Source organism: Scylla paramamosain, chromosome 6, assembly GCF_035594125.1.
Source record: "Scylla paramamosain isolate STU-SP2022 chromosome 6, ASM3559412v1, whole genome shotgun sequence".
In the NCBI taxonomy this organism is placed as follows: Eukaryota; Metazoa; Arthropoda; class Malacostraca; order Decapoda; family Portunidae; genus Scylla; species Scylla paramamosain.
This window is the reverse complement of record NC_087156.1, coordinates 9,162,247-9,182,500: the sequence shown is the minus strand read 5'-3', so window position 1 is coordinate 9,182,500 and position 20,254 is coordinate 9,162,247. Positions and strand designations below refer to the sequence as shown.

The 20,254-nt window shown below is 38.8% G+C and overlaps 1 protein-coding gene across 1 annotated transcript in view; it reads right to left on the bottom strand.

Annotated features, from left to right (window-relative positions):
* Positions 1 to 12,874, bottom strand: part of LOC135101287 (uncharacterized) — a 16,655-nt gene extending 3,781 nt beyond the window's left edge. Inside the window, exons 1-3 of the mRNA XM_064004991.1 lie at positions 12,732 to 12,874; positions 9,873 to 10,016; positions 8,505 to 8,625 (exon numbers count right to left, since the gene is read on the bottom strand). Coding sequence (XP_063861061.1) covers positions 8,505 to 8,625; positions 9,873 to 10,005 — 254 coding nt within the window. The 5' untranslated portion in view covers positions 10,006 to 10,016; positions 12,732 to 12,874. The remainder of the gene's footprint in view (positions 1 to 8,504; positions 8,626 to 9,872; positions 10,017 to 12,731) is intronic.
* Positions 12,875 to 20,254: the final 7,380 nt, after the last annotated feature.

Sequence of the window (20,254 nt, the reverse complement as noted above, 5' to 3'; positions counted from 1 at the left end):
CTTATTCCTGTTTAATGGTTGTTAAATTTAAAGAAAAAGCATATAGTAATATGCCATAGCCTGGTCAAAACAATCCGGGTTAAAATTATGCCCGATGTTAGCCAAATATGACTAGGAAAACTTGCTGTATGGTGCTGTACATACGGTAGTTATGAAATGAAATGTCAAAAGTCTCTTTGCTGGTATTTTCACACTATTTCCGCGTTTTGGATGCGTTCATCTCTTAGGTATCCTATTTATTATCCTGGTCTGTCTAGACAGAATGGAAGTATTATAATGCTGCGATCACCTCTCTCCCTTAGCTGCTAGCAGGAAGGGCCAGTAGGTCACTACACAGCAGGGGGTCCTGTGTTTTGAGGATTCGCGGGTCACCGGTAGCTCTACCTGGCGCCATCGCGGGTCACCTGTAGCGCCTACCTGGCGCCAGGACAGTACACGTATACAGAGGACAATAGGCTGGCAGGGACACAAGATAAACACCGAACTGTCTAATGGCTCCGTCTTATTTTTTCGCCGTGGTACACAGTACGAACACAGCGGCTCCCAATAGGCAGGCACAAAGCGTCGACACATTGCAGCGCTTCCAAAGACACGTTGACAGCAGAGAAACAGGTAGCTATTGTAGGCGAAAAGAACGTACCGTTCCTACTTGAGCACTGAGCAGGCTCTGCCCATGGTGCCAACCAAGCCCTAACTTCAGCTCGCTTCCAAAGGCTTGGAAGGGCCTCGGAGCGCAAACGAAGCTTCGTAGCAATAACATAACGAAATATGGTCTATTATTAGCGATTATGGAGCAAGGGGAAATTGTGATGTAGGGAGCACTTCTAGCAGCTGTTCAGGTCATAGGTCATTCACAGGGGTAAGAGCGAGATCCCTTGCCCCGGTCTTCAGATTCCGCCATGTTAAGGGAACGTTCTATCACGTGTATCGCTTCTTCAGACCTGTCCTACTTCATCACTTGTGCAAATAGAAGCCACTCTGCAGAGTATTTTAGCGTGAATTGGTTAGTATCAGTCATGACCTCACACCGCGTTATGGCACTGTGCCTGAACACAGTGATTTGTTGGAAGTCGTGGCCAAGACAGGAAGGCCATTCAGACACCTTTACCTGTCCTGCCAGAATGCCGCACACCACTGGAAGGTCTGACTACTCCACGCTCATTGTAAGCAATGTTACTATTGACTTAATTTGAAACAATTTACGCTAAACACTTTTGATAATGGTTTTACCTCATGATTGACCTGAATGCAGGTAATTCTGTATGTTCGAGATTTTATTGAAAACAATACAAACACATCGGTTTGTTTTCAATTAACATGTTTGAATCGCTGCCCACAAGTGGCTGTGTCTTTCGCTCCGCCCAGCTGCCCGCCCACATTTTTCGCAAGTCCTTAGATATCTTGCGGCCCGGGGTAGTTGTAAGGTTCCGAAGCTCCCAGGAGACCTGCGCGAAAGGAATGCGTCGGAAAATCCCTGTTTCTGAGGCACTTGCGAAGAACTGAAGACGTCTAAACTTTATATATATATATATATATATATATATATATATATATATATATATATATATATATATATATATATATATATATATATATATATATATACACACACACTTTGACTACTTAACTTCCAAAGTGGAGCACATTCTGACCCTCTTCCCTTTTGCAGAGATCTCCATTCTTGGAGACTTCAATGTTCACCACCAGCTTTGGCTTTCCTCTCCCTTCACTGACCATCCTGGTGAACTAGCCTACAACTTTGCTATCCTCCATGACCTAGAGCAATTGGTGCAACACCCTACTCGTATTCCTGACCGTCTTGGAGATACGCCCAACATTCTTGACCTTTTCCTGATCTCTAATCCTTCTGCTTATGCTGTCACCCTTTCTTCTCCGTTGGGCTCCTCCGATCACAATCTCATATCTTTATCTTGTCCTATCGCTCCAATCCCTCCTCAGGATCCCCCTAAGCGAAGGTGCCTCTGGCGTTTTGCCTCTGTTAGTTGGGGGGACCTGAGGAGGTATTTTGCTGATTTTCCTTGGAATGACTACTGCTTCCGTGTCAGAGACCCGTCTTTGTGTGCTGAGCGCATAACAGAGGTGATAGTGTCTGGCATGGAGGCGTACATTTCTCACTCTTTTTCTCGTCCTAAACCTTCTAAACCTTGGTTTAACACAGCTTGTTCTCGTGCTATACATGATAGAGAGGTGGCTCACAAAAGGTACTTAAGCCTTCCATCACCAGAATCTCATGCACTTTATATTTCTGCCCGGAACCATGCCAAGTCTGTTCTCCAGCTAGCCAAAAATTCCTTCATTAACAGAAAATGTCAAAACCTTTCAAGATCTAACTCCCCTCGTGATTTCTGGCATCGAGCCAAAAATATCTCCAATAACTTTGCTTCTTCTTCTTTCCCTCCTCTATTTCAACCAGATGGCACCACTGCTATCACATCTATTTCTAAAGCTGAACTCTTCGCTCAAACCTTTGCTAAAAACTTTACCTTGGACGATTCTGGGCTTGTTCCTCCCTCTCCTCCACCCTCTGATTACTTCATGCCACGTATTAAAATTCTTCGCAATGATGTTTTCCATGCCCTCGCTGGCCTAAACCCTCGGAAGGCTTATGGACCTAATGGGGTGCCTCCTATTGTTCTCCGAAACTGTGCCTCCGTGCTTGCACCTTGCCTAGTCAAACTCTTTCAGCTCTGTCTGTCAACATCTACCTTTCCTTCTTGCTGGAAGTTTACCTACATTCAACCTGTTCCTAAAAAGAGTGACCGTTCTAATCCCTAAAACTACCGTCCTTTTGCTTTAATTTCCTGCCTATATAAAGTTTTTGAATCTATCCTCAACAGGAAGATTCTTAAACATCTATCACTTCACAACCTTCTATCTGATCGCCAGTATGGGTTCCGTCAAGGCTGCTCTACTTGTGATCTTCTGGCTTTCCTTACTGAGTCTTGGTCATCCTCTTTTAGAGATTTTGGTGAAACTTTTGCTGTTGCCTTGGACATATCAAAAGCTTTTGATAGAGTCTGGCACAAAGCTTTGATATCCAAACTACCCTCCTACGGTTTCTATCCTTCTCTCTGTAACTTCATCTCAAGTTTCCTTTCTGACCGTTCTATTGCTTCTGTGGTAGACGGTCACTGTTCTTCTCCTAAATTTATTAACAGTGGTGTTCCTCAGGGTTCTGTCCTGTCACACACTCTCTTCTTATTATTCATTAATGATCTTCTAAACCAAATTTCTTGTCCTATCCACTCCTACGCTGATGATACCACCCTGCACTTTTCCACATCTTTTCATAGACGTCCAACCCTTTAGGAGGTAAACATATCACGCAGGGAAGCCACAGAACGCTTGACTTCTGATCTTTCTAAAATTTCTGATTGGGGCAGAGCAAACTTGGTATTTTTCAATGCCTCAAAAACTCAATTCCTCCATCTATCAACTCGACACAACCTTCCAGACAACTATCCCCTCTTCTTCAATGACACTCAACTGTCCCCCTCTTCTACACTGAACATCCTCAGTCTGTCCTTTACTTATAATCTGAACTGGAAACTTCACATCTCATCTCTAGCTAAAACAGCTTCTATGAAGTTAGGCGTTCTGAGACGTCTCCGCCAGTTTTTCTCACCCCTCCAGCTGCTAACTCTGTACAAGGGCTTTATCCGTCCATGTATGGAATATGCTTCACATGTCTGGGGGGGTTCCACTCATACTGCTCTTCTAGACAGGGTGGAATCAAAAGCTTTTCGTCTCATCAACTCCTCTCCTCTAACTGGCTGTCTTCAGTCTGTCTCTCACCGCCGCAATGTTGCATATCTAGCTGTCTTCTACCGCTATTTTCATGCTAACTGCTCTTCTGATCTTGCTAACTGCATGCCTCCCCTCCTCCCACGGCCTCGCTGCACAAGACTTTCTTCTTTCTCTCACCCCTATTCTGTCCACCTCTCTAACGCAAGAGTTAACCAGTATTCTCAATCATTCATCCCTTTCTCTGGTAAACTCTGGAACTCCCTGCCTGCTTCTGTATTTCCACCTTCCTATGACTTGAATTCCTTCAAGAGGGAGGTTTCAAGACACTTATTCATCAATTTTTGACCACTGCTTTGACCCTTTTATGGGACTGGCATTTCAGTGGGCATTTTTTTAATTAGATTTTTGTTGCCCTTGGCCCGTGTCCTTCCTACATAAAACACACACACACACACACACACACACACACACACACACACACACACACACTTACACACACTAGGAGAAGGCAGTAAGTACCTGCCGAAACGATAATCAGTCCCATTGAGATCTAAAGCACTTGATTGGGGGATGGTATGAACCTATTATTAAACCCAGCTGTGACCTCACTGAACGTTACCCTTCGTGTCTCACAACACAAGGGGGCAGTCACAACCTACCCTCTAAAGACAACTCTCTTCCTTCACACAAAACTACAAGCACCTAATTACACACACACTCTTCACTCAAAATTCAAAATTATCATGGCGACTCCTACACGAACCTCGGAGTCCTCATCTGTGGAGGGCACCACAAATGACCCCAGGTCGGACTGGTCTTCTGTTATCGATCCTAAGTGTCTTGACACCCCCCCTCAACTTTTTTTCCATTAACTTCTGCGACATTTGTGGTCTTAGATCTAATTTTCAATCTGTAGAACACCACCTCTCCTCTACTAAACCTCATCTTTTCCTCACTGAAACAAAGGTGTTTGAGGCAACTGACAGTAGCCCTTTTCTGTTCCCTCCTACTTTTTCTATCCTCATTTTCAATCCAAAGCTGGATGTTGCGTCTATGTGCACAATGACTTAACCTGCTTTCGTGCCCACGCTCTTTAATCTTCCGAGTTTTCCACCATCTGGCTACCATCTGGCTAGTTTGAGAGTCACTCTCAAACTAAATTTTTCTGTGCTGTATACCTCTCACCTAACTCCTCTGACTACAAGAAATTCTTTGACTACTTAACTTCCAAAGTCGAACACATTCTGACTCTCTTTCCTTTTGTGGAAATCTCCATTCTTGGAGACTTCAATGTTTACCATCAGCTTTGGCTTTCCTCTCTTCACTCACCATCCTAGTGAACTAGCCTTCAACTTTGCTATCCTCCACGACCTAGAGCAATTGGTGCAACACTTTGCTAGTATTCTTGACCATCTTGGAGATATGTTGGTGGCCCAACATAGCTAATGCCCAACACCTCTAATGCTGCTTATGCTGTCACTCTCTCTTCTCCGTTCGGCTCCTCCGATCACAATCTCATATCTGTATCTTGTCCTATCTCTCCAATCCCTCCTCAGGATCCCTCTAGCATTTGCCCCTGCTAGTTGGGAGGACCTGAGGAGGTATATTGCTGATTTTCCATGGAGTGACTACAGCTTCCGTGTCAGAGACCCGTCTCTGTGTGCTGAGTGCATAGCAGAAGTGTTAGTGCCTGGCATGGAGGCGTATATTCCTCACTTTTCTCGACCTAAACCTTCCAAACATTGATTTAACATAGCCTGTTCTCGTGCTATACATGATAGAGAGGTGGCCCATAAAAGGTACTTGAGCCTTCATTTGACCGTCAGTATAGGTTCAATCAAAGCCACTCTACTGGTGATCTGGTTTTCCTTACGGAGTCTTGTTCATCTTTTTTTTAGAGATTTTGGTGAAACTTTTGCTGTTGCCTTAGACATATCAAAATCTTTTTAGAGTCTAGCACAGAGTTTTGATTTCTAAACTACCACTCCTATGGCTTCTATCCTTCTCTCTGTAACAGTTTTTTTTTTTTTTCTGACCGTTCTATTGCTACTATGGTAGACAGTCATTGTTTTCTCCTAAATCTATTAACAGTAGTGTTCTTCAGGGTTCTGTCCTAGCACCCACGCTCTTCCTATTATTCATGATTCATCTTCTAAACCAAACTTTTTGTCCTATCCACTCCTACTCTGATGATACCACCCTGCACTTTTCCACGTCTTTTCCTAGAGGCCCAACCCTTCAGGTAGTAAACAATTCACATAGGGAAGCCACAGAACGCCTGACTTCTGATCTCTCTGAGAGCAAACTTAGTACCGTTAAGTGCCTCAAAAACTCAATTCCTCCATCTATCAGCTCGACACAACTCTCTAGACAACTACGAGTATCTCCATTTCTTCAACGACACTCAATTGTCCCCCTCTTCTACACTGAACATCTTTATTTATAATCTAAACTGGAAACTTCACATCTCATCTCTAGCTAAAACAGCTTCTATGAAGTTGGGTGTTCTGAGACGTCTCCGCCAGTTTTTCTCACCCCATCAGCTGCTAACTCTGTACAAGGGTCTTATCCGTTCATGTATGGAGTATGCTTCACATGTCTGGGGGGTTTCACTTATACCGCTCTTTTAGACAGGGTGGAATCAAAAGCTTTTCGTCTCATCAACTCCTTTCCTCCTTTCCTCTAACTGAGTGTCTTCAGCCTCTATGTCATCGCCGTAATGTTGCATCTCTAGCTATCTTCTACCACTATTTTCGTGCTAACTGCTGTTCTGATCTTGCTAACTGCTTGCTTCCTCTCCTCCCGCGGCCTCGCTGTACAGGAATTTCCTTCTCTCAGTCCTATTCTGTCCACCTCTCTAATGCAAGAGTTAACCAGTATTCTCAATCATTCACCCCTTTCTCTGGTAAACTCTGGAACTCCCTGCCTGCTTCTGCATTTCCACTTTCCCATGACTTGAATTCCTTCAAGATGGAGGTTTCTAGACACTTTTTATCCTTCAACTTTTGACTACAGTTTTGGACCCTATTCGAGGACCGGCATCTCAGTGGGCCTTTTTTTTATCTTATTGTATTTGTTGCCCTTGGCCGGTGTCCTCCTACATAAAAAAAGAAAAAAAAAAAAAAGCACGCAGACACTTTCTTGAGACATTACAACCACCCAATTGTTGCAGGTTATTTTCTTATTTATAATTATAAAGAAAGCCGTGGTATAGCAGGAAGAATAAATGCTAATCAAGCTGCCTTGGCAACAATACAAGGTGTGTTTCACTTGTCATCATCAGTGACTCACCCTATCACCTCAGAGTAAGCCAGACCCTTTGTCGGCAGCGGTTTATGGTCGTTTAGGCCCATTAACGCCGGCCGAGGCCGCTCCTCTTCCTGTGTATCAGGTTAGGGGTGTGAGCCACTCAGTGACGCTGCCATTCATTGTCGCAATGGAAACATTCTCAAGAAATATTTTCAAAGCAGAAAGAAAACATTACAATTAACGGATAACGGCCACAGGCCTGTGGCCGGCTCGAGTTTATCGTTCTACTAGGCATTGACGCTGGTCAGGCCGCTCTCTTTCCTATGTCTCAGGTCAGGGGTTGGATGTTTGCAGTCCCGGTATACCTAAGCACCTCTAGAATGACTAATGTCATTCTCTCGGCCGCCCAGAAATTTACAAACCCATTCGTGTCTTCGTGCCTGACTTGCTTTTGTGTTCAAGTAGTGAGACATTTAGTGAAGACGGTGACAGATGGTTTTCATCTACTCAAAGCAAATAGTTTGTGTGTTGGTAAGGAAATGAAGCACTGTAAAATACACGCTTTGCACTAAATATGGCTAACCAGTATCAGGCCAAAAGAGCATTGATCACCCTGACGTGCTCCACTCAGGAGGAGGGGCTTGTGTAGTTAGCGTTCGTGAACAGAGTATAGTAATACTGTAGGTAGTAGTAGCAGTAGCAGTATTAATAATGATAATAATAATAATAATAATAATAATAATAATAATAATAATAATAATAATAATATTATTATTATTATTATTATTATTATTATTATTATTATTATTATTATTATTATTATTATTATCATTATCATTATTATAGTATTACATAGCATTTTAATACAGTCAATATCAAAATCATCACTAGACACACTGCAATATCTAAACTGTTCAGTGTGTTCTGGGGCGTAAGTGCTATTCGCTTTCATTGCTGCTCCTGTAGCGACCATGTTTCTAATGCAGGATTTATAAGCAGCAATTTACTTCTTTACTCTCCCCGCTGATAGAATAAGAGAGGGGTTGGTTCGTGCGGCACCCCTGTTTACCATACCTGCACACACTGTGGCTACCGTGTCAAGAGATGAATGGAAAACACGTGGAACTAAATTAACCCGGACTTTTCTTAACTCTTTTATTTATTTATTTATTTATCCATTTATTTTCTGAGTGACCATGATTCCATTTCATCCATCTCATTTGCATATTTGTCATCCTTTCTGTCTTAATTTTTAGGTGCTATTATTCATCTATTTGTATGTGTGTGTGCATATATATATATATATATATATATATATATATATATATATATATATATATATATATATATATATATATATATATATATATATATATATATATATATATATATATATATATATATATATATATATATATATATATATATATATATATATATATATATATATAATTTTTTTTTTTTTTATCAATCAGTTTTGTCCTTACCTTATTTTGTCACTGTTGATGTTGATGGTAGGCAAACCCGACAGTGGCCCGCTGTTGTAGTCCCCCAGTAACTTGCCTACTGCCTGCATCACTTTTTGCGTACCAATCTGGATCTTGGCCTCTGAAATCATGTACTCAGTAGGTTCACATTCTCAAACATTTTTTTGTCTTATCTCGACTTCTTGTGATTATCTCTCATGGAAGTTGTTGGGCGTCTTTTCTCAACTTTTTGTGATGGTCTCTTATGGAAGCTGTTAGGGTCTTGTTTCAACTTATAATGATGATCTCTTACGGAAGATGTTGTTTTTTTTTTTCTACTTCTTATGATAATCTCTTATGGAAGTTGTTTAGGGTTTTATTTAAATTTCAAGTGATAGTCTCTTTTGGAAGTTGTTAGGGGTCTTCAAAGTTATTTTCATGATTTTAGTGATGTGTAACAGAAGGCGCTGAAGCCTTCTGGTGTGTGCTCATCTCCATTGCTTTCAACAGGCTCAAGTGGAATGTACTGCAGTGTTTCCATGATACTAATGATAGTTTAACAAGGATTCGACACCATGAACAGGAAGAAACATCCATAAAAATTTGTGTAATGTTTCTGTTTTTATTTTTTCTTTTATAATGAGAGTCCAATTGTTTCAAAGTACGGGCCAAGGATTCTGCACTACTGATAATTATGGCAAACGTAATTAGATAAATAAAACAAAAATAAAATTCTAAATAAAATAAAATCTGAGAGAGAGAGAGAGAGAGAGAGAGAGAGAGAGAGAGAGAGAGAGAGAGAGAGAGAGAGAGAGAGAGAGAGAGAGAGAGAGAGAGCATTTAAGAATACAGGCTACCTGCCATGAAAAAAAAAAAAAGTGAATTAGCACGAATGTATCTCAATTTATATTTTGGTCTTGTAATGGTATTCAAAGATAGTGATGTTAGTGATTTTGCACCGTTAATGATGATATTAATGATGATGATAATAATGATAATAATGATAATAATAATAATAATAATAATAATAATAATAATAATAATAATAATAATAATAATAATAGTAATAATAATAATAATAATAATAATAATAATAATAATAATAATAATAATAATAATAATAATAATAATAATAATCATAATAATAATAATAATAATAATAATAATAAAATTATTTTCTGATGAATAGAACATTTTTGTAATTCTCTTATTCAAAAGAAATTTCATTTACTAATTTTTGCAACTAATAAAGAATATCAATGCATGCAGTTTTATGAAATAAGAGTCCATGAATTCATAGCTGTTTCTACTGGAGATTGTAGTCAGAACCTCCTGAAATTTCCTTGGTACTATGAGAAAAAAATACGGGAAGACAGAGACTTTACTGACCTTCACTTAGCTCCTCCTCAGGGACGACATGGGCCGCCTCAGGGGCGTGCTCTTGGGTGAGGCGGACAGGGACAGCAGCCACTAACAGCAGCAACAGCGTCAGGAACGCCCGGCCGAGACTAGCAAGAGGCATCGTTGTGCTGCCTGTCAGGGTGGCGAGGTAGGAGACACGGGTTAGTGTTTGGCGTCCATCTTTGGTGATATCTGAATTACAGTGAAAGAAAGAAAACGAAAAGGGAAAGATGGAAAAAGAAGGGAAGAGGGGTTAAAGGAAGGGAAGTGAGAGGAAACATGGGTACTCGTGTTGGTGGGCAGGATGATTGTGGGAGGTTTTGTCCGCAACGATTGGGCAGGAAAATGGGTAAATAGGTACATGAAGGCACGACGAAAATAGGAATAAATTAATGATGATGATGATGATGATGATGATGATGATGATGATGATGATAATAATAATAATAACAACAACAACAACAACAACAACAACAACAACAACAACAACAACAACAACAACAACAATAATAATAATAATAATAATAATAATAATAATAATAATAATAATGATAATAATGATAAAGACATGCTGATTATGAGGATGGTGAGGGTTACGAAAGTAATGGATAGAATGATAAAAGAAAGCATTGGTTGTATAAAGGTATAAAGGTGTGTGTATAAACACACACACACACACACACACACACACACACACACACACACACACACAGTATTCTTTAATCTAATTTAACATAATACAACTGCCTCGTGTAATCTCTTAACTTATTCTATAAATGGAGTTTTAATTGGGACACATGTATAAAGCTGCGGCGACAAATAAACAAAGGCGCGGCCACACTTGCCCTAAAACAGTTACCTAAATAAATGTTCAAAAAGAGTCGTGAACACGCTCAGTTACATGTATGAAACACCATTGTCCCGTTTATGTTGGTGGAATGGCTCGGGAAGTGCGCGGTGTGGCGTGGAACTTTCCTGCATCGCCCACACGTGAAGCTGAACAATTATATATTAAGTATCAGAGATAGGCGTCGTAGTTGACGTAGTGGTATGGAATGGACTAGAGACCAAGTGTTACGCGTAACAGACAGGCATCAACGTCACACTGTGCTCTGGAACCGTACTGACCTGATAAGCTCAAGATAGACGCATGGAATAACATTACGACCATGTGAATGAGGAAGCTAGGGATTCGCCTTCTTTGATGTAGAGTTGTAGACAGTGGCGATGCTGTGGAGAAAGCAAAAACTCTGCCCACTTGTTACGGACATACTTATACTTATAGATGATCTCCAGTCCAGGAATTAATTTCCTCTATGCTGGACTCTTCGTTATATATAATAGGCTGCACTCTGTGGTTGGTGGCTGTGGCGCGGACAGTGTTGGAGGGTTCACGTGCATTATGCTCCACTATGCTTAAAATGTCTGCTCGGTAATTAGAATACTTTATCTCTAATCCTGCCCAGTATTTATCTAGCCGGTTTTTGAAAATGTTTAATGATGAACTTGAGACAACCTCTTCTGACAGTGTATTCCATACTTTAACAGAGCGAAGTGTAAATGACTCTTTCCTCATGGTAGATCTTGAGGGTTTTGGATATAGTTTTAAGCTATGTCCCCTTGGTCCTGTGCGGCTGCTGGTTTCGCTCCATAGTTGGACTATATTACATAGATTGTTGTTGTAGTGGCCATGTAACATTTTATAAAGTTCTATCATATCAGCCCGTAGAGCCCTGTATCGCAGAGATGGTAAGTTAAGGGCCTGCAGCCTTTCAGGGTAGGACAAACCTTTCATTTCTGGTAATTGCTTGGTAGCTCGGCGCTGCACTCCCTCAGTTTTATCAATCAAGTACATGTTATGAGGCCTATGTGACTATGTGAACTGTATGTATGTCAGCATCAAACATATTTAATTGCTTGCCCCGAACAATTTCAACAAACATTGCTTCGAACATGTTTTGAGCACGTTCAGAAACATGCTTCTGCCATGTTCGTAAGACGTTTGGAACAGTGTTTTGGATAATAATCGAAGGCAAGCAAGGAATATATAAGCAAAGACTCTGTGTTTATATTCCTTGGGGGCAAGTGTGACATATTCAACAATGAAGTATACGATGTTTATCTGGTTGGCCCCGTTTGGGGATCGCCACAGCGGATCACCCGATTTCACCTCACTCACTTCCGCGTCTTCTGTTACTCCCAATAATGACATGTTTTCTTTTAGTATATCCATAAATATTGTCTTGGATCTTCCTCTAGTTCTCCTTGCCAGGTGGGTGCACCTCTACCATCCTCCTCCCTACGTGCTCCTCATCTCTTCTGCCAGACCATCTCCTCTCTCTCCTCTCTGGTTTCGTCCCAAGATGGCGTATGTATATATATATATATATATATATATATATATATATATATATATATATATATATATATATATATATATATATATATATATATATATATATATATATATATATTCTTTTTTTTTCAGCTTCGTCACTTCAAATGAAAAACGCAATATTTTTGAGGTGCTTCGCTTGCGTAGTAACGATGATTGTGTTGGGTGATGACATGCGTGGTGATGATACTGTGGTGATGTTATGGAGTTATGGAAAGGAGTAAATAGTAATGCCCGTAGTGGTGGAAACATGATGCAATAGGGGAAAATATTTATAATAGAATTATCATGCAGCATAAAGATAGTACGTAGCATATAGTAACTTCCACAAAAGTAAATGCATCGTATAATCAAGAAAAAAAAAAGAAAAGAACAATGTTCATAGTGGTAGAAAAGTCAAACAATAGAAAGAGATGGTAACAGAGACTCATAAAAGTTGAAAGACATATTACCTGCTCAGAATGAACGGTCACTGGCTGGATGAAGGAATGGAGGCGTACTAGCGAGTGGCTGCTTACTGGCTCGCCTCGCCTCAGTGGAGCTCAGGGTCCCGATAACAGCGATAACACATCTTGCCGTTGACGGTCAGTTCACGGTGCTTCTCCAGATGTGTTATCGCTGTTTTATATGTATATATATATATATATATATATATATATATATATATATATATATATATATATATATATATATATATATATATATATATATATATATATATATATATATATTTTTTAAATGAAGTAGAGAAAAAAAAAGTTACTCGTTTCTGTAGTGATTCAGTTTCTTACGACATTTTTCTGTTGTGGGGTGTGAGGAACCATAGTATATGACATAACATGAGCATATCATATTGTTACTAGCTTATTTGAATCACAAAAATAAAACATTTTTTTTTTTTCGGAAAGGCTGTGTCACATCAGGTTAGGGTTATTTATTTTAATGTAACTTATTTAACCTTAATTTGACATGATACCTATCCTTACTCTCTCCAGAAAGTAAACGGAATGGATGATCTTTACGTGATCCATTTCTCTTAATTTCTCATCACTGTCATTTCGCTTCGCATCGTTCGCGGGAGTGGAGTGGTCTGCATGTCATCGCCTGATCTAGTACGCAGGTGAAGCTAATCGGCTCTTCTTCGTTCATGAGGCGATAACAGCCAAGGTCAGTTGGTGATCGAGGACTTAATGATAACATGACGCAGGACAAACATAATTAAGTTCGCTATCAACACCAGGTCGTGTGTACAATGTTGAGCCTTATTGCTACGCCACAAAGAGAACCACAAAGAGAAGATCTGAAAACTCTCTCAACTAAAGCGATAAAGTTTTCCTATAATGTCTATCATTTATACTTTATTTGTCCGGGAATAAAGAATGTTTACATAAACATTATCTTTACCTAAAGCAATGATAATTTTCTATATCATGTTTTTTTTTCTATTTTTTCTATTTATAATCTTTATGATTCATCTATGAAAAATAGAGGAAAGATTATGTGAAATTAAAATGATAATTTTTCCAATATTTACAGTATAATTTCATGACTAATGTGTGTGATGAATAAGACAATAAGAGGTTAATAAGAAAACAAGATATGGTTAATAAGAGAATGAAATAAAGTTAATGAGAGAATGAGATAAGGCTATAAGAGAATAATACAAGATTAGTAAGAGAATAAGGTTAGTCATATTTTGGTGACATTCAGAACTGTGTAAAAATTATAGTTTGTATGGAAAGAGAAAATAAGAGATTATTTTTCGATTTTCTAGGCTACGAAAGTAAATAACATAGGTACTTTAGTACAAAAATATGTGTCCGATAATTGCTAATGGATTATCAGAAAAAAATGTAGCTCAGAAAGGGTTAATTGAAGCAATGGCAACTTTTCACCATAATTTGTGATTTATATACTTGAGAAATTTGATATTACGATGGAAACTCTCTTCACTAAAAAAAAAAGATAATTCTCCATATTTTTTACTTTATTTTGTTTTATTTATTTATTTATTATGTAGGAGGAACACCGGGTAAGGGCAACAAAAATCCCCCCTCAAAAAACAAAAACAAAAAAAACAGAGATGCTGGTCCCCGAACAGGGTCCAAAGCGGTAGTCAAAATTTGAAGGATAAGTGTCTTGAAACCTCCCTCTTGAAAGAATTCAAGTCGTAGGAGGGTGGAAATACAGAAGCAGGCAGGGAGTTCCAGAGTTTACCAGAGAAAGGGATGAATGATTTAGAATACTGGTTAACTCTTACATTAGAGAGGTGGACTGAATAAGGGTGAGAGAAAGAATAGTCTTGTGCAGCGAGGACGCGGGAGGAGGGAAGACATGCAGTTAATAAGATCAGAAAAGCAGTTAGCATGAAAATAGCGGTAGAAGATAGCAAGAGATGCAACATTGCGGTGATGAGAAAGGAGCTGAATACAGTCAGTTAGAGGAGAGGAGTTGATGAGACGAAAAGCTTTTGATTCCACCCTGTCTAAAAGAACGGTATGAGTAGAACTCCTCCAAACATGTGAAGCATACTCTATACATGGACGGATAAGGCCCTTGTATAGAGTTTGAAGCTAGGGGAGGTTGAGAAAAACTGGCGGAGACGTCTCAGCACACCTGACTTCATAGAAGCTGTTTTAGCTAGAGATGAGATATGAAGTTTCTAGTTTAGATTATATGAAAAGGACAGACCAAGGATGTTCACTGTAGAAGAGGGGGACAGTTGAGTGTCGTTGAAGAAGAGAGGATAGTTGTGTGGAAGGTTGTGTCGAGGTGATAGAGGGAAGAATTGAGTTTTTGAGGCACTGAGTATACCAAGCAAAGGTTTGAGCAAAGAGTTCAGCTTTAGAGATAGATGTGATAGCAGAGTTGCCCTCTGGTTGAAAAAAAGGACGGAAAGAAGAAGAAACAAAGTTACTGGAAATGTTTTTGGCTAGGTGCCAGAAGTCACGAGGAGGATTAGATCTTGAAAGATTTTGACACTTTCTATTAATGAAGAAGTTTTTGACTAGCTGGAGAACAGACTTGGCATGGTTCCGGGGAGGAATGTAAAGCGCCTGAGATTCTAGTGATGGAAGGCAGAAGTACTTTTCGTGGGCCAGCTCTAATTATATATATATATATATATATATATATATATATATATATATATATATATATATATATATATATATATATATATATATATATATATATATATATATATATATATATATATATATATATATATATTTTTTTTTTTCTTTCATGTAGGGGGGACAGTGACCAAGGGCAATAAAATTCCAATACAAAAAATGCCCACTGAAATGCCAGTCCCATAAAAGGGTCCAAAGCGGTAGTTAAAAATTGAAGGATAAGGGTCTTGAAACCTCCCTCTTGAAGGAATTCAAGTCATAGGAAGGTGGAAATACAGAAGCAGGCAGGGAGTTCCAGAGTTTACCAGAGAAAGGGGTGAATGATTGAGAATACTGGTTAACTCTTGCGTTAGAGAGGTGGACAGAATAGGGGTGAGAGAAAGAAGAAAGTCTTGTGCAGCGAGGCCGCGGGAGGAGGGGAGGCATGCAGTTAGCAAGATCAAAAGAGCAGTTAGCATGAAAATAGCGGTAGAAGACAGCTAGAGATGCAACAGTGCGGCGATGAGAGAGAAGCTGAAGACAGTCAGTCAGAGGAGAGGAGTTGATGAGACGAAAAGCTTTTGATTCCACCCTGTCTAGAAGAGCGGTATGAGTGGAACCCCCCTCAGACATTTGAATCACACTCCATACATGGACGGATAAGGCCCTTGTACAGAGTTAGCAGCTTGGGGGGTGAGAAAAACTGGTGGAGACGTCTTAGAACACCTAACTTCATAGAAGCTATTTTAGCTAGAGATGAGATGTGAAGTTTCCAGTTCATATTATAAGTAAAGGACAGACCAAGGACGTTCAGTGTAGAAGAGGGGACAGTTGAGTGTCATTGAAGAAGAGGGGATAGTTGTCTGGAAGGTTGTGTCGAGTTGATAGATGGAGGAATTGAGTTTTTGAGGCATTGAACAATACCAAGTTTGCTCTGCCCCAATCAGAAATTTTAAAAAGATCAGAAGTCAAGTGTTCTGTGGCTTGCCTGCGTGAAATGTTTACTTCCTGAAGGGTTGGACGTCCATGAAAAGACGTGGAAAAGTGTAGGGTGGTATCATCAGCGTAGGAGTGGATAGGACAAGAAGTTTGGTTTACAAGATCATTAATGAATAATAATAAGAGAGTGGGTGACAGGACAGAACCTTGAGGAACACCACTGTTAATAGATTTAGGAGAAGAACAGTGACCGTCTACCACAGCAGCAATAGAACGGTCAGAAAGGAAACTTGAGATGAAGTTACAGAGAGAAGGATAAAAGGGTAGTTTGGAAATCAAAGCTTTGTGCCAGACTCTATCAAAAGCTTTTGATATATCCAAGGCAAGAGCAAAAGTTTCAGCAAAATCTTCAAAAGAGGATGATCAAGACTCGGTAAGGAAAGCCAGAAGATCACCAGTAGAGCGGCCTTGACGGAACTCATACTGGCGATCAGATAGAAGATTGCGAAGTGATAGATGTTTAAGAATCTTCCTGTTGAGGATAGATTCAAAAACTTTAGATAGGCAGGAAATTAAAACAATAGGACGGTAGTTTGAGGGATTAGAACGGTCACGCTTATTTAGGAACAGGCTGAATGTAGGCAAACTTCCAGCAAGAAGGAAAGGTAGATGTTGACAGACAGAGCTGAAAGAGTTTGACTAGGTAAGATGCAAAGACGGAGGAACAGTTTCGGAGAACAATAGGAGGGACCCCATTAAGTCCATAAGCTTTCCGAGGGTTTAGGCCAGCGAGGGCATGGAAAACATCATTGCTAAAAATTTTGATTGGTAGCATGAAGTAGTCAGAGGGTGGAGGAGAAGCAGGAACAAGCCCAGAATCGTCCAAGGTAGAGCTTTTAGCAAAGGTTTGAGCGAAGAGTTCAGCTTTAGAAATAGATGTGATAGCAGTGGTGCCATCTGGTTGAAATAAAGGAGGAAAAGAAGAAGAAGCAATGTTATTGGAGATATTTTTGGCTAGATGCCAGAAGTCACGAGGGCTGTTAGATCTTGAAAGGTTTTGACATATTGGTTCCGGGCAGAAATATATAGTGCATGAGATTCTGGTGATGGAAGGCTTAAGTACCTTTTTTTGGCCACCTATCTATCATGTATAGCACGAGAACAAGCTGTGTTAAACCAAGGTTTGGAAGGTTTAGGTCTAGAAAAAGAATGAGGAATGTACGCCTCCATGCCAGACACTATCACCTCTGTTATGCGCTCAGCACACAAAGACGGGTCTCTGACACGGAAGCAGTAGTCATTCCAAGGAAAATCAGCAAAATACCTCCTCAGGTCCCCCAACTTGCAAAGGCAAAACGGCAGAGGTACCTTCGCTTAGGGGGATCCTGAGGAGGGATTGGAGCGATAGGACAAGATACAGATATGAGATTGTGATCGGAGGAGCCCAACGGAGAAGAAAGGGTGACAACATAAGCAGAAGGATTAGAGGTCAGGAAAATGTGAAGAATGTTGGGCGTATCTCCAAGACGATCAGGAATATGAGTAGGGTGTTGCACCAATTGCTCTACGTCGTGAAGGATAGCGAAGTTGAAGGCTAGTTCACCAGGATGGTCAGTGAAGGGAGAGGAAAGCCAAAGCTGGTGGTGAACATTGAAGTCTCCAAGAATGGAGATCTCTGCAAAAGGGAAGAGGGTCAGAATGTGCTTCACTTTGGAAGTTAAGTAGTCAAAGAATTTCTTATAGTCAGAGGAGTTAGGTGAGAGGTATACAGCACAGATAAATTTAGTTTGAGAGTGACTCTGTAGTCGTAGCCAGATGGTAGAAAACTCAGAAGATTCAAGAGTGTGAGCACGAGAGCAGGTTAAGTCATTGCGCACATAAACGCAACATCCAGCTTTGTATCGAAAATGAGGATAGGGAAAGTAGGAGGGAACAGAAAAGGGGCTACTGTCAGTTGCTTCAAACACCTGAGTTTCAGTGAAGAAAAGAAGATGAGGTTTAGAAGAGGAGAGGTGATGTTCTACAGATTGAAAATTATATCTTAGACCGCGAATGTTGCAGAAGTTAATGAAGAAAAAGTTGAGGGGGTGTCAAGACACTTAGCGTCGTCGACAGAAAGGCAGTCCGACCTGGGGACATTTATGGTCCTCTCCCCAGATGGGGACTCCGAGGCTGGTGTAGGAGTCGCCATAATAATTTTGAAATTTTTGAGTGAAGGGTGTGTGTGTGTTATTAGGTGCTTGTAGTTTTGTGTGGAGGAAGAGAGTTGTCTTTAGAGGGCAGGCTGTGACTGCTCCCTTGTGTTGTGAGACACTAAGAGAAACGTTCAGTGAGGTCACAGCTGGGTTTAATAATAAGTTTACATCACCCCATGAACAGTGCTTTAGACCTCACTCTGAGTAGTTATTGTTTCGGCAGGTGTCTACTATATAATATGTATTATGTATATTGTATGATATATATATATATATATATATATATATATATATATATATATATATATATATATATATATATATATATATATATATATATATATATATATATATATATATATATATATATATATATATATATATATATATATATATATATATATATATATATATATATATTATCTGTAGGAGTCAAAATAATGTGAGGATTTTCTCTAGTAAAGCAATGGTAACTTTTCATTATAATTTATTATTTACCTGGCAAAGTTACACACATTCTCTATCTATCTACATACATATATACCAAGTCGACAGTCCTACACGAGGTGGCCCAGACAAAGCACCATACACTTATATGTAGTTACACATAGGATAACACTTTGGTAGTTTATATATATATATATATATATATATATATATATATATATATATATATATATATATATATATATATATATATATATATATATATATATATATATATATATATATATATATATATATATATATATATATATATATATATATATATATATATATATATATATATATATATATATATATATATATATATATATATATATATATATAAGCAGGGATACACCACACTTCTTTCTTCATTTATTCCAACGTTTCAGCTTCACTGAAAGCATCATTAGGCAAAAAAAAAAAAAAAAAATGTAAAAGTAAGTACAAAGACAAAAATCATAAAAATATCACACTAGGGACAAAAAAAAGAAAAAAAAAAACAAAGCAGTAACCAAAAGAGGACAGGCAGGCAATCATTATAAAAAAAAACAATGTGACAAATAAACCTATCGGCAGCAGTTTATATATGAAAAAAAAAAATATATATATATATATATATATATATATATATATATATATATATATATATATATATATATATATATATATATATATATATATATATATATATATATATATATATATATATATATATATATATATATATATAATCAAGCAAAATAAAGGTATAAAACTATGGACAAACCTTATCTGCTCTCGCGTGTGTTGTGGTGAGGACTGATAAAGAGTGGCATTATTAGAACTAAATTAGTTACGATCCCGGATCCCCAAAGCTCCGAGCAGAGTTTTTAAGATATAATTGTGATGATGACAGTTGGCTATTTAATTCAGGTTTCGGATGTTTAATGTAAATAGCTTATATTTTAGTGTCTGTATGTGCGTCAGCTATATGCAGCATATATAAAATTTTCTCCGAAAACGAATGGTCATGTGTGTGATGTGTTCTTATTGCTGAAAAATGGGAATGAGCCAACTTTTTCTGTGTACGTATTGAAGTATCTTTATGTTCATTGATTTGTGTTGTTAGATTTCTCTTGGTTTCTCCAATATATCGAGTCTTTCAACTCGAACAAGTAAATGCATAAATGATGTTAGAGATAAGTCCAATAGGAAAACTGTATTTGAATTAGAGAAAGAGAGAGAAAAAAAAGAGGCAAT